The 16,269-nt window shown below is 42.3% G+C and overlaps 1 protein-coding gene across 1 annotated transcript; it reads right to left on the reverse strand.

The window, feature by feature from the left end:
- Positions 1 to 243: 243 nt before the first annotated feature.
- NRIP1 (nuclear receptor interacting protein 1) lies at positions 244 to 3,744 on the reverse strand. The gene has a single exon (XM_065423836.1). The coding sequence runs from the start codon at positions 3,742 to 3,744 to the stop codon at positions 244 to 246; it is 3,501 nt and encodes a 1,166-aa protein (XP_065279908.1).
- Between the last annotated feature and the right edge of the window lie 12,525 nt (positions 3,745 to 16,269).

Genomic DNA, 16,269 nt, shown 5'->3' on the forward strand with positions numbered 1-16,269 from the left:
TTACAACTCTCACAGTTTCCTTGTGACTATCTACTGTAAAGCAAACATATCTACATGTTTTTAAATATCACCAGAAAAACAAAAAGTTTCTCAAATGAAAATATGATTCAATAAGACCATGCTTTTCTCAAATCATGCTCAATTTATACAGTATCCAGTTCATACTTTTTTATTATTATTATTATTATTAAACTCAGAGATTCAAACCCACTGACTGTAAACTCATTGTGTTGGCTATATATTTCACTCTGGTTCTTTTTTGATTGTTAGCACTTTTTCCAGGAGTCCATTCACTACTCCATTCATATTGTGTTGATGGGAGCTTTTATTCCCCATATGGCTATTGTAAGGGCTTCTTAAATTATGGAAAGGAATTTTAGGTTCTGTGCCAGGTAATAACTCCTCCTTTATTGTAACAGGAGTTGAATTTTCCATAAATGAAGGTTCACTCCAAATGTCCTTATGTGCTTCTTGGCTACTAACAGAATTGCCTCCTTTCTGTAACATGTAATACAATATTGGATTGGTTTTGGTCAGTCTTGGGGAGTCTTTTTCATATTCACCCTTGTCCATTCCTGTGATAACCCATCTGATGGGGCCTTTTTCACTGGGTATGGGGCAAACATTAAATTGGTCAGATTCAGGTCTAGATACTGTACATCCCAAGTGTTCAGAGAAGGGGGAACTAGCAGGACTCTTCACTGCTACTGGATACTGAAATGTCCTGTGATCCACACAACTGCTTGGTTGCACAGGATTTCCCATTAATGCATTTATTGAAGAAATGCTAAATTCGGGTTTATTATTTGCTACATTATTTTTGTTTCCTTTCTTCTTGCCCTCTGTTACTGCATTATTCCTATGCTGTGAAAAATCTCTCTCGCAATTTTCTGAGAGAAGCAGTTGTTTCAACACATTAAAGCCTTTACTATCTCTAGACCAACTCCTATTTTCACTTTCATTATTTGAACCATGACCAGCAGCATATTTAAATTCAAGATCGCTTCTGCTGAAGTTCAGCTCTTGCTGGTTAAGCAAAGGCCGATACAATGTCTCTGCAGGAGATATGCGATTGTTTGAAGCATCAGACACATTACTTTTTACCTTTTTTAATGGACTTTCTAAAGGCTCAGTATGAAATTTCCTCTTCTTAGGAATGGTGCAAAGGCTCTTTGAGTCTAGAAGTGTCAGTTCACTATTTCTGTGACTTCTGTCCAGATCATCCATGGGGTAACTATCTTGATTCTGTCTCAGCAACCGACTTAACAAGCCATTTTTTGAAAAAGAAAAATCTTCAGGTGAAAGAGGCTCAGGTTTCAAGTCCTCAGATGCTGGAGAGGCACCTGTATTTCTCTGGACTGAATGAGCTATTCCTTGAAATTTGTTACCCTTACTCTCTCTTATTGGCTGTGCATTTGGATTATGAGGAGCATTTGATTCTTCACAAGGTTCAGTTTTTATTTTCACTGTCAATATTTGCTCACTCAAAGCCTTATCCATCTGCCCTTGTGAGCTTTCATCTTTTAAAAGCATCCTCTCTTTCTTTTCACTTTTACCTTTATTGGGGGTTCCTAGAAGCAACTGAAGAACAGTGCGTCTTTCAAGGAGATTTTCTATTTCTGAACTGGGAAGTCCTTGTTCAGTGGGTGTAGGATGACAATTGAATATTTTGTTGTTCTCTTCAAATTTACCTGATACATTTGTAAGTAAAGGACTATTCAATCTATCAATCAACCCTACAGGTTTATCTGTATTTCCTGTTAGCAGCTGTTGGCTGGTTCTTTGCTCTTCACCTGACATGGAAGTCTGCATTCCACACTGAGCTAAGTTCTGCAACAGCTTGCTGGCACTGAAAGCTGCAGAATTTTGTGCACTTTCATTTCTGTTCAGTTTAGTTCCTTGAAGTTCTTTATTTTTTGTAAGATCTATCAAATGTTTAGATGCTGGATTCATTAACCTCTCTGGCTGGATGCTGCAAGCATATGGTGGTGAATTACGTTTGACTGCTAGAGAAGATTGGTGTGAGAGATTTATAGGCGAATCTGCTTTTGTAGAAATAAGCAAAGGTGGAGTGCTTAATGGAGTTATTCGATTTGCACTGGGACTTTCCATCACAGGAGTCCTTTTACCAGTTTGTACAGTAAATTTTGCCACATCAGCTGTACTGTGTGGTCCCTGAGGGTCTGTATCTTTCTCTTTGTTATCTTCACTCTTATGCCCAAGTAATAACTGAAGCAGTGTTACTTTCTGATGTGGATTCAGTTTAGAACCTTTAGGAGTGTCTTTATCTTCTTTATTCTCCATACTGTTCTCTAGACATGGAATTTTTTGATCCCAATTATGAAACAATGGCTGAGTCAGATTATCTAGAGAAGCAGGCTGTCCAGAATCTTGTTTGTCTGTCCTCTGTTTGAAAGATAAATCTATAGGAAGACAGTTAGAATGGGAGCTTTCATCATCACTGCTGTCATCTTCTGTAAAACTAGGATTGTTGTCTGAATACTCATCCACAGTAGTTGGTGTGCTACTGTCCTCAAAAATACCCGATCTCTCATTCTGCTCTTGCCCTTTTGTTTGTTTAGTTGCATTCTGACTTTTAAGAAGATGTAAAAGCAAACTGTTGCTGGGAGATGGTTTTAAATGGTTTCTTTCCAATGTATTTTTGTATCCTAAATTTTTGGGAGGAGAATGAATGATTCCAATGGGGCTCTGAAATGGTGCCATATTGCTCTTGTTAGTTATTGTTTTGGTTGATGATCTCATTTGACCATTAAGATGGCTTGGCATTCCTTTTGACAGACTGAAATGGCCAAGGTCTTTCTGGGCACTTTCTTGTAATCTGGCCATGGCAGCAAGTCTCTCGCTTGCTATCTGATTTGCATTTTGTGCTTTTAAAGCATGTTCCCTTGAATACTGCTGCAAATGAGCTTCGCTTGAAAGAAGTAAAGCTAGCTGACTACACGCTACGCTGGGTTTAGGCGAAGCAGTAGGACTAGATCTTTTCTCTACCATGCTTGCAACTGCTTGTAATCTTGCAGCACATGAGAGAGGCTCATTCATCACCTTGGGCCCATTCTGCCCTGTATGTGGAGATTCTATAAACCTCTCTTTAGGCAGGTTCGTTGTTACATCAGGCAGAGTGGTGTCAAGCTTTTGATCTTTTGCTTTTCTTTTCTTCAGCAGAGTCTTCAAACGACTAGTTGCAACACCATAGCACCTTACATCTTTCTCCACTTGTAAAGAATCCTGGCTGAGGGAATACCCTTGCTCCTTGAGGCTCTGCCTAATCTGTTGTGACAGAGCAACACTTTGCAGCCTAGAGCTGAATGACTGAAGCAAAGAGGCAAGTAATGTGCTATCCTGTTTGCCTTTAGGCACATTTTCAACCATGCCAGCTAACAAAGCTTCTTTTTTTCCATTCAAATCCACAATGGAATCAGACAACCGCCTTCTCTTTGCTGCATTCCAGTCTTCAGAAGACTGCAATAGTCTTGCTTTTTTGAGATGCAACATGCCAGATCCCTGATATGTATGTGTGTTAAGAACTGGACCATTACTTTGACAGTTGGGAAATATATTTCCAGAAATCTTAAAGTTTTGATCCTCTCCACTATGCCCAGTAGGCTTTTTGTCAACTGCAGTACCTGAGCCTCCCGCTGCTTGATGCATTAGTAATCCCTCTAGGTAAGTTAGAACAACAGAATCCTGGTGCATCTCAGAGCCAAGCTCTTCTCCATGAGTCATGTTCAATAAAAATATCCACAAAGACTCTGCTTCTATTCACTTTAAAGACTAGTTTGGTGTGGCTGAATTGAGATGCAAGGTTAATAAATAATAGGTAGAAGTCTATACTTTTTTCACATAATCTGAACTAAAACAAATGTTACGTTCCATGCAGGCTTCTTCCAGCATATATTGCTGATGAGCCAAATTTTCAGTCATATCAGTCTCTGTAGATATATAAAATATTTATGAAAGATGTCTAGAAGAATTACTTAGAACATGGTTCCAATGTAATGAAGTTCTACTAAACATTCATCTTCTTCACCTTTGTCCAGGACAGCAGCTTGTTTTTCATCCTTTTTCACCTCCATCATGCATGTCAAATTCCTAAAGAGAAAAGACAAATAAAAATGGTCTCAGAAAAGATACAAGGGAGAGATCTAGAACATAAGACACACTCAAATAGCACAGGACATACTTTTTTTTTTTTTTTTTTTAAGGTCACATTTCCTAGATCATTGCAGATAACTAGCAATACATATGTAATAAATAGCCAAATTAAAGAAAAACTAAAGTATATAAAGCCTACACCTAAAATAAATAAAATCACTCAAATTATCCTAGAGAATGAAAATGCAGAGGAAACACAAACCCTCATGTGCCTAGGTATTAGAGGGGATCATGAATACACTTCTAAGTATGTACTCTCTGGCACAAAACAAAGAAAAGTAGTACATAAAGGAAAATCCCAATGTATTTCAAAACTTCACAGTTTAAAAAATTATTAAGTCGGCATATATTTCAAAGTTACATTATCTTTAGCAAATAAAGCTTACACAGAATACCCTGCACCCTGTCAATAAATTAGGACATAAACTAACTATTAATGAGGATCAGTGGCAGAAGAGGGAAGCCGTAACCTTAAAAAACAGCCTTCATTTTGAATCTATATTGGATGATTTTTTTTTTTTTTTTATAGGTAGCTTCATTTTTTATGTCTGCCTGGCAGACAGATGACACACTGGAGATTTAAAAGTAAAAACAAATAATCGCTGCCATCCCAGACCAGGTGCCAATTAAAAATAATTTCCCTCCTTTCCCTGAAGCTAAATAGTCTGCCTCAGTCTTTCATTAACATCCATCATACACTTAAATATCCATGTGGCCACTTCTCTGCCTCCCTCCAACCAGCAGAAATCTGAGCTATGGCTCTCTAACTTTACTGGTTCCAAGTACCATCTTCTTAAAAAAATATTGTTAAATAAATAGACGGAACATCAAGCTCACGTACCACTGGTGGTAGATGTACCACAGTTTGAGAAGCCTGATCATGAGATGCGTATCACCCCTTCCATTGTCAATGGGCACAACAGACCCCTGCACTGCACTGAATACTGACAAATACACCCTTCTCTATTCCTCACTCACTACTCCCAACTAGCAGCAGCCACACTGGAGGTGGAATAGAAAAGCTGCTGGGGTCAAGTTCTGAATGCATGGATATTTGGAGGCATTTTACTTTTATATTAATTTCCAGGGAAGTTTCCCTTGATTTCTCAGCTTGATTTGAATATGCAGAGAAACCTATTTGATTCTTTCATCAGTGAAAGTAGAAGAACATCATAAAATTCTTCTCTGGAAATCCCAACAACGGCACTTGCACTGGAATCAGGAGAGACATTTTCAATAACTTCTTAGGTCTAACAGTTCCTAATTGTATTACTCTGGTCACCAAGGGAATGGCTACTGTACGGACAATGCAACAATTGGGATCACTGCACAGGCCTGACTATTCTCTCAAATTATACCAGAGTACAACTGGTGTAAAAATGCTCAAGTAAATGGAAGTAAACTGTTGTAAGTGGAAGACCAATCAATCAGGCTCTATGACTTCCTATAAATGCAGTGTGAATTCAAGTTTAAAGAAGGAGGTTTTGCTGTTGATTGTACTGTGACCAGAATTTCACCCAAGAGATACAGACATAGCTTAAAGGGACACCTCAGTTCTGAAAATGTCATTAGAACAGTTAAAAATGCATACTTTTTGTAACCTATATACTCAAGCTGTGCAAATCCCTCAGTTTTCATATTTCAAGCAGTATAATGAATCCCTACAAATCAGTCATAAAATAGATTACGTACCAGTATTTTTATAGTAATATCAAGTCTAAAGTCATCTAAAGATTACTGAAATCTCAGCTTTGCTCTCAGAGATACAGACACACACACTACCCATACTTTATAACAGAGTTAACTATGGTTGTTTCTACATTTATCCAAGGATATGAACAAGACCAAAAGAGATATGCTACGTTTGGATTCATCTAACTAAATGCTGTTTAATAAGTTACAGCTTCTCCCAAACAATGAGCCCCGGGGCAGACTCTTACCAAATATCACCTCAATGTGAATTAAAATCAGTAATCCCTGAAAATCTGGGTTCCTAATAGGAACATCAAGTAGTTAGTTTATTAACACCGCATTTGCCAAGGGTATGTCTACACTACAGGATTAATCCGAATTTATATAATTCGAATTTTGGAAACAGATTGTATAAAGTCAAATGTATGCGGCCACACTAAGCACATTAATTCGGCGGTGTGCGTCCATGTACCGGAGCTAGCGTCGATTTCCGGAGCGTTGCACTGTGGATAGCTATCCCATAGCTATCCCATAGTTCCCGCAGTCTCCTCCGCCCATTGGAATTCTGGGTTGAGATCCCAATGCCTGATGGGGCCAAAAACATTGTTGCGGGTGGTTCTGGGTACATCCTCCCCCCTCTCCAGGGAAGCAATGGCAGACAACCGTTTCGCGCCTTTTTCCTGGGTGAACAGTGCAGACGCCATACCACGGCAAGCATGGAGCCCGCTCAGCTCAAGACAGCAGTCATGAACATTGTAAACACCTCGCGCGTGATCATGCAGTTTATGCTGAACCAGAACCTGCAAAACCAGGCAGCGAGGAGTAGGCTACAGCAGCGAGAGTGACGAGGACATGGACATGGAATTCTATCAAACCGCGGGCCCGGTGCTTTGGAGATCATGCTGTTAATGGGGCAGGTTATAGCCGTGGAACGCCGATTCTGGGCCCGGGAAACAAGCACAGACTGGTGGGACCGCATAGTGTTGCAGGTGGGGGACGATTCCCAGTGGCTGCGAAACTTTCGCATGCGTAAGGGCACTTTCATGGAACTTTGTGACTTGCTTTCCCCTGCCCTGAAGTGCCAGAATACCAAGATGAGAGCAGCCCTCACAGTTGAGAAGCGAGTGGCGATAGCCCTGTGGAAGCTTGCAACGCCAGACAGCTACCGGTCAGTCGGGAATCAATTTGGAGTGGGCAAATCTACTGTGGGGGCTGCTGTGATGCAAGTAGCCAAAGCAATCACTGAGCTGCTGCTACTAAAGGTAGTGACTCTGGGAAATGTGCAGGTCATAGTGGATGGCTTTGCTGCAATGGGATTCCCTAACTGTGGTGGGGCGATAGATGGAACCCATATCCCTATCTTGGCACCGGAGCACCAGGGTACCCAGTACATAAACTGCAAGGGGTACTTTTCAATGGTGCTGCAAGCACTTGTGGATCACAAGGGACGTTTCACCAACATCAACGTGGGCTGGCAGGGAAGGGTTCATGACGCTCGCGTCTTCAGGAACACTAATCTGTTTAAACGGCTGCAGCAAGGGACTTACTTCCTGGACCAGAAAATAACCGTTGGGGATGTTGAAATGCCAATAGTTATCCTTGGGGACCCAGCGTACCCCTTAATGCCATGGCTGATGAAGCCATACACAGGCAGCCTGGACAGGAGTCAGGAGCTATTCAACTACAGGCTGAGCAGGTGCAGAATGGTGGTAGAATGTGCATTTGGCCGTTTAAAAGGTTGCTGGCGCTCCTTACTGACTCGGTCAGACCTCAGCCAAACCAATATCCCCATTGTTATTGCTGCTTGCTGTGTGCTCCACAATCTCTGTGAGAGTAAGGGGGAGACCTTTATGGCGAGGTGGGAGGCTGAGGCAAATCGCCTGGCTGCTGATTATGCACAGCCAGACACCAGGGCGATTAGAAGATCACACCAGGAAGCGCTGTGCATCAGAGAAGCTTTGAAAACCAGTTTCATGACTGGCCAGGCTACGGTGTGAAAGTTCTCTTTGTTGAAAACCCGCCCCCTTGACTCATTCCCTGTAAGCAAACCACCCTCCTCCCTTAAATCACAGCTTGCTTTTAAAGGAAATAAAGTCACTATCGTTTAACAATCATGTATTCTTTATTAATTGATTATAAACATAGGGAAAGAACCGACAAGGTAACCTGGGTGAGGTTTGGGAGGAGGATAGGAGGGAAGTAAAAGGCCACTGAAAAAATTCAATATAATGACAGCCTTTTGGTTGGGCTGTCCACTGGGGTGGAGTGGGAGGGTGCACGGAGCCTCCCCCCCCCCCCGCGTTCTTACACATCTGGGTGAGGAGGCTATGGAACATGGTGAGTGGGGAGGGAGGTTATACAGCGGCTGCAGCGGCAGTCTGTTATCCTGCTGCCGTTCCTGAAGCTCCACCAGACGCCGGAACATGTCCGTTTGATCACGCAGCAGCCCCAGCGTTGCAGCCTGCCACCTCTCATCTCGAGCATCCCTCATGACCTCACGTTCACTGGCATCTTTCCTGTACTTAGATACCGTGTCCCTCCACTCATTCAAATGAGCTCTTTCATTGCGGGTTCATTCCATTATTTCCAAGAACGTCTCGTCTCACGTCCTCTTTCTCTGCCGCCTTATCTGAGATAGCCTTCGGGACGGAGGAGGGAGGCTTGAAAAATTTGCAGCTGCTGGAGGGATGAAAAAAAGGAGAGAAGTTTACAGAACAATGCTTATACTCTTTCATGGTGAACAACACTATTCACATTACATAGCACATGCGATTTCAGTACAAGGTCACATTTTCCATCTTAATATTGAGTGCCTGTGGCTTTGCTGCTAGAGATCACAGACGCAGGTCCGGGCAACAGAATTCAGCTTGCATGCGGCCATGGTAAGCCACTGTCTTTCGGCTTCTGCGCCCTCCTTTCCCACATACCAAGCAAAGCCCGTTGACTGCTGCGGTTTTCCTGTTAACCTTCAGCAGCAGAAAACAAACTAACCCCTCCCCCCATCCAATTCTCTGGGATGATCGCTTTATCCCTCCCCCTACCGCATGGCTGGTATCAGGGAAGATCCCTGCAGAAACCAAACTAACCCCCCACCCCTCCTTCCACCATGAATTATCTGGGATGCTCGCTGTACCCCTCCCCACACCGTGTGGCTGGTATCAGGGAAGATTCCTGCTAGCCAAAGGCGAAAAGCTCAGAGCCAATTCCTCCCCCTCCCACGCTTGGCTAACTGCAGGGAAGGATTTCTTTTCAGCCACAGGCAAACAGCCCAGTAGGAAAGGCCACCTCTGTCCCCTTAATTAAATTCCCGTATTTCAACCAGGTTACCATAAGCGATATCACTCTCCTGAGGATGACACAGCGAGATAAAGAACGGATGTTGCTTGAATGCCAGCAAACACCGGGACCATACGCTGCCAGGCTTTGTCATGCAATGATACCAGATTACTTGCTACTAGCATGGCGTGGTCAAGTGTCCTACCATGGAGGACGGAATAAGGCTGCACTGCCCAGAAACCTTGTGCAAAGGCTTTTGCAGTACCTCCAGGAGAGCTTCATGGAGATGTCCCTGGAGGATTTCCGCTCCATCCCCAGACACGTTAACAGACTTTTCCAGTAGCTGTACTGGCCGCGAATGCATCCCAAGTCCTCAGGGCAAAGTAATCATTAAAAAACGCTTGCTTTTAAACCATGTCTTATATTCTAAAAGGTAAACTCACCTGAGGTCCCTTCCATGGGGTCATGGTCTTGGGTATTGGCTTGGGAGGGTACTTCAGTCAGGCTGAGAAAAAGATCCTGGCTGTTGGGGAGAACGGAGTGCTGTGTGCTCTCCGCAAGCTCGTCCTCCTCCTCTTCCCCGTCCGCAGAATCCTCAGGTGTGGCTGATGAGATTACCCCCGCCTCAGAATCCACGGTCAGAGGTGGGGTAGTGGTGGCGGCCCTCCCTAGAATTGCATGCAGCTCAGCGTAGAAGCGGCATGTCTGCGGCTCTGACCCGGAGCGACCGTTTGCCTCCTTTGTTTTCTGATAGCTTGTCTGAGCTCCTTGACTTTCACGCGGCACTGCTCTGAGTCCCTATTGTGGCCCCTCTCCATCATGCCCTTGGAGATTTTTTCAAAAGTTTTGGCATTTTGTCTTTTCGAACGAAGTTCTGCTAGCACTGAATCCTCTCCCCATATAGCGATCAGATCCAGTACCTCCCATACGGTCCATGCTGGTGCTCTTTTTCGATTATCGGCCTGCATGGTTATCTGTGCTGATGAGCTCTCTATGGTCACCTATGCTCTCCTGTGCTGGGCAAATAGGAAATGAAATTCAAATGTTCGCGGGGCTTTTCCTGTCTACCTGGCCAGTGCATCCGAGTCCAGAGCAGTCACAATGGTGCACTGTGGGATAGCTCCCGGAGGCCAATACCATCGAATTGCGGCCACACTAACCCTAATTCGAAATGACAATATCGATATTGGCGCTACTCCGCTCGTCGGGGAGGAGTACAGAAATCGATTTGAAGAGCCCTTTATTTCAAAATAAATGGCTTCGTTGTGTGGACGGGTGCAGGGTTAATTCGATTTAACGCTGCTAAATTCGAATTAAACTCATAGGGTAGACCAGGCCCAAGTGTGTGTAATAGAGGTGCTGAGTCAGGAGCTGACTCAGTACCCTGTCACTCAAATTCCCACCAATATAAAATTAACTGGGACTTAAATTAGAGGATCAGTTAAAAGCAGAGATACAGCTGAAGGGCTAATTAGAGGGGGAAGCAACCCCAGCATGATAAACAAAGAGGAAGGAAGCCCTGAAAGGGGGGGAGCTGAGAGGCTGAAGGAAGACAGAGCTGTGGAGGAGCTGGCTAGGACTTGTAAATATGCAAATAGCACTACAGGCGGTGGCCTGCTGGAACAGTAGAATAAAGCATGGTGGTGGTGGTGAAGAAGACCTAAAGTGGGTGTGGTTTGCATTTAAGGCAAGAAAGGACTACAGTGGATCACCCTGTGACAACCTAATTTCTTCAAATATTTGGGTATGCTGTGTATTCAGGGGGGGAAATGGTTTACTCCTGCTGTGTTTGCACATTTCAGAGGAGAATCCAGAGTCCACAGAAGACTTTGAAGGCAGCATTTGCAGGGCTGCCCAGAGGATTCAGGGGGCCTGGGGCAAAGCAATTTCAGGGGCCCCTTCCATAAAAAAAAAGTTGCAATATTATAGAATACTGTATTCTCGTGGGGGCCCCTCTGGGGCCGGGGGCCTGGGGCAAATTGCCCCACTTGCCCCCCCGGGCGGCCCTGAGCATTTGGCCCAAGAGGATTCCTTTTAGAAATAATTTAACTTCTTTTATAACTAGAAAAATTGTATTCATCCTTGAATGGTTTAAACACACAAGTCCTACTATTCCTAGACTTATGATAATCCAAGTTAGCTCTGCTTTGGAATTTCAGGACAAATGACATGAACAGGGTAAAACTCGAGGTATTATTAGAAAAGGAGAAATCCAGATATTGTTTGCCCTAGAGAGATTCCATGACAACTGATGAATGAATGAAATGTCATCGCCAAAGTCAAGCGATTGAAAGTTGAGGTTGGTTTTGTTAACAATTGACATTTTGGAGAAAGGACTTTGTTAAAATTTCTGCATCCCTCCCCCTCCAATTAAAGGTATCAGAGTTTACAATAAACATATTATAATCTTTCTAAGAGGACCTTCAGCAAAACCAGAGAAAACAAGACTACACATTCTTGATATTTTTGAGATGAAAAAACAAAAAAACCCCACACACAAACAGGGGGAAAATATATATATATATTTTCAAACCTTCTTCAGATAGCATACAAAATAATAAAGAAAGCGCAACATTAAAGAAATCCTTTGCAGGTAACTTTTAAATTAAAGACTTTAGCTAATGTTCTACGGGTTATGCCAATACTTGATTTAAATTAAATCTCTCCAGCTCTGAGTAATTAAACAAAGACATTGTATTTATGCAAATCCCTCAGGTGCATAAGAGCTCTGTGATAGTAGATGGTATCCATAGACAGTCTAGTTTACTCATAGAAACTGCGTAAGGAGTGATTTCCCTTTTTTTTTTTTTTTATAATTACTCACAGCAGGAGAAATTGATAATTTAGAGAAACTGATAGATTGATCAAAGCAGCCATTTGCTAAAAATTAAATCTGAAAAAATACATAATAGTATGAGGAATGAAGACTACTCCAGCCCTTTTAATAAGGCAATTAATTGGAGCAAGTGAAGGATCAGTTATGGAATATTGTACACCAATTGTGTATGTTTTTATAACAGGTAAAATGGGCTGAGCAAATCTGTGAAGAGAGTTAAGCTGGGTCGCAAGAAGTCAGGTACAGAGGATGAAATACAGGTTTCATGTTTCTGATGGGAAGCAGAGTAGCTAGTTGCAGTTTTTTGGGTCTGGATCTAAAAGGCATTTGTCTCAAAACTGCAGATTTCAAAGGCCTCTTTGTCTCTCACACTTTTGTTCCACTCCTTGCTCAATACTATGGCTATGTGGAAACTGAGATCAGGTTTAGAAAACAACACAAAGGTAGATCAGCAGCATTGAGGATACAAACATCGGAGATACGGGGTTGAGAGATTTACAAAGATCTTTTAAAGTTCATAACTATATATACACCGGTAAGTTATTAATACACAGTATTACAGAAGCTACTTACAGCAGCAAAGAGAAAGAGGCAAGATTGTAGGAGACAAACTGGAAGAAAGAGAGAAACAAAGAAACCTTCAGCAATGTGTTTATCCTTGAACAAACCAGTAACCTTACTGCAATGGATCTTTAACATATATATATGTACCTCTAGAGTTAGATACTTAGTTAAATATTATGACAAACTAATGGATAAAATAAGCAAATATTCAGATAAGCAGACCAAGTACAGCATATGTATTGTCTCTGAACTAAAAATATAATACTTTCCATTGCAACAAGATCCAAAAGATTAGTTCACCATCTCTTGGGTATAATAAGATTATCCACATTATTTTTTATGAATATGATGTGTACCTCTATTAGATTATTATTATGCTATCTGCTATAGAGGTGAAAAGGGTTAACTCAGTTCTGAGTGGTTTTTGCATATCTGCAGAAACCAAATCAAGGGCTGTAGATAGCCCAATTACCTGTGTTTAACAAACAGTACAGGTGTCAATTCCTTTGACCTCTTAACCCCACTATACTCTGGTCAACAGGTTGGCTGGTAACCCAAGGAGAAGGGTGGGGAGGAGAAAGAAATCCAAGTGGTGAAAATGAAACAAAGAGCTTGGGGGGGGGGGGGGGGGGGGAGGAGGAGGGCTTAAAAGTCTTAGCCCTGAAGCGGAGAGAAAGGGGAGGATCTGCAGAAAAGCAGAGGGAATCCCAGTCCCCAGAAGCAGGAAGGAAGGTCCATGGGAGTAGCTGAGTCTAGCTAAATCTTGAAGGGAAGGGCAAGCTTTAGGTAGGACTGAAATCTAAAAGCAGGGCGCAAACCTACTTGGATCTGCTAAGGAAAAACTGTTAGTAAACAGACATACTGTAACTTGAAGCAGCAGTATACAAGTGGGGTGAATTGTAGGATTCCACTCTGAGGAGAGCAGGTGCTGGGACTATCACTTGAAAGGTGTGCCCAGGGAGAGACTGGTTGGTGGGGATAAAGGTACACCTACCCTGAACCATGGCAATAACTTTCAGGTGTCAACAGATTTGCTACCAGAGACTATACTTTTGGTGACTTCAAAAGATGGGAAAATAAAATCAAGTGACTAAAATGTACATTTTAGCCTTTTTTGATAATAAGCAGCTACCACTGCAGCCAAAGGTAATTAATTTTCTGAAAACATCATCTTTTCAAAAGTTAAACCACTACTTAAGAGACAAAGGAACTTTCAAGACCCCATTAAAATGATGAAAAGTTATAAGAATGAATCTATTTCTAAACAGCAGTTTAAAACCTAATCTGAGACCATAAAGAATTGTCACTCCTATTTAGTTCACTATGTACATATGCACATTACATCTCTAGTCCAATGAATCAAATCCAGAATTAATTCTTGCACCATTTTTCTACTCTCAGATATTTTAGCAAGTACTGCAGTATCATCACAGTGTTCAGAGTAGCAGCCGTGTTAGTCTGTATCCGCAAAAAGAACAGGAGTACTTGTGGCACCTTAGAGACTAACAAATTTATTAGAGCATAAGCTTTCGTGGGCTACAGCCCACTTCTTCGGATGCATATAGAGTGAAACATATATTGAGGACATATATATACACACATACAGAGAGCATGAACAGGTGGGAGTTGTCTTACCAACTCTGAGAGGCCAATTAAGTAAGAGAAAAAAAAACTTTTGAAGTGATAATCAAGATAGCTCAGTACAGACAGTTTGATAAGAAGCAAGTGTGAGAATACTTACAAGGGGAGATAGATTCAATGTTTGTAATGGCTGTCTGTACTGAGCTATCTTGATTATCACTTCAAAAGTTTTTTTTCTCTTACTTAATTGGCCTTTCAGAGTTGGTAAGACAACTCCCACCTGTTCATGCTCTCTGTATGTGTGTATATATATATCTCCTCAATATATGTTTCACTCTATATGCATCCGAAGAAGTGGGCTGTAGCCCACGAAAGCTTATGCTCTAATAAATTTGTTAGTCTCTAAGGTGCCACAAGTACTCCTGTTCTTTTTGCAGTATCATCATTATCTCAGAACTGCATTTAAAACAAAGAATAATTTCTAAGGCATCGATAATGAAAGTAAATTATATTGGACTAGAAGATCATTCCAGTTGAAGGGCTATTCCTGCTATGGGGTAGTCACATTTATTCTCATGATGCTTCCATGGAATTCTTTGGCTGGGTAACATGGAGATCTCTCCTCTCCACCTCTACTATGTCTTATGGAGAATAGTAGCTCTATGTACTAAAGCCATAAATCTAGAGAATCTGCAATGGCTGGAAGGGTCCCTACAGGAATTCTCATAAAGAAGGTGGGTATCCAAACTATGGAGGGGAAAAGAGCAAGTTAATGCGGTCACAGGTTACTGCACTTTCCAATTCTGGGACTCAAATGCAATTCCTTGGAACACACAAATGGACTAATTTAGCAAAAAGTAACAGAAAGGAAAACTACAGAAGGTGCAACTAAACCTCAAAATCTTGCTGGTTATAAGGATCAGTTTGGGCAGTGTTCAGCTGGATCTGTGACATACCTTTCTTAGGCTTTGTCTTCACTACCCGCCGATCCGGCGGGTAGCAATCGGTCTATCAGGGATCGACTTACCGCGTCTAGTGAAGACGCGGTAAAATCGATCCCTGATCGCTCTGCCGTCGACTCCGGAAATCCACCTCGGCAAGAGGCGGCAGCGGAGTCAGCGGCAGCGCGGCAGCGGTCGACTTTCCCGCGTCCTCACCGCCAGGTAAGCCGACCTAAAATACGCAACTTCAGCTACGGTATTCACGTAGCTGAAGTTGCGTATCTTAGGTCGGACCCCCGCTGTAGTGTAGACCTAGCCTTAGTGCCCCACCCCACCCCAAAACTGCAAACTTCTAATTCTCCAGTCTCCTGCTGTGCTAGACTCGTATTTGCAAAAAAACAACACAATTTCTCATCTATCTCCCTACTTATATGGCCGTATCACCTTAGCATTTGAGCACCTCACAATCATTAATGGATTTTATCTTCACAACAACTCTGACGTATGGATGAATTAGCTGAGGCACAGGGTGAATTAACTTGACTTGCTCAAGGCCATACAGGAAGCATGGCTGAGCCAGATATAAACCCAGGTCTTTTAAATCCCAGTCCAGTGTTTTAGCCACCAGACCAGCATTCCTACCTCTCTATGAAAGGAGAGTTGCAGAAAGATGAATAGACTTACCCAAGATCACACAACAGGCAAGTGGCAGGACTGGGAAAAGAATTTAGGAGTCTTAAGTCCTAGTCCACTGCTGTACCCACTAGTCCACAGTCTTTCCTGAACAGTACGTTTTGCACAGGACTGGATGGGTGCCCCACCATCACTGGCAGTACATGGCCGGATTCTGTGTGACTTTATGTGTTGTGCAGTAATTTACACTTGTGGAAAATGTTTCCAAACCAAAATGGTAGTATTTTGAATTCACTTTGCGCAGGTGTAAATGACTGCATAAGGATGCAAGGCAGTGAAGAACCAGGCTCACCACCTTCAAATGTTTTTTTTTTTTTTCTTTTCAATATGAAGTAACAACGAAATAAAGATGTGAAGCAACAGAGGTGAATTTAAATAAGGATGAGGAAGTAAAGAAGGAGATTAGGAATTGATCATCAAGAACACAGAAACAGCTTAATGAAAGTGGGTTGCTTTAACACCTTCCTTATCATAGCTACATGCAAATATTAGACAGCTTGTAGGAAGACTTTA

Source organism: Emys orbicularis, chromosome 1, assembly GCF_028017835.1.
Source record: "Emys orbicularis isolate rEmyOrb1 chromosome 1, rEmyOrb1.hap1, whole genome shotgun sequence".
Classification (NCBI taxonomy): domain Eukaryota; kingdom Metazoa; phylum Chordata; order Testudines; family Emydidae; genus Emys; species Emys orbicularis.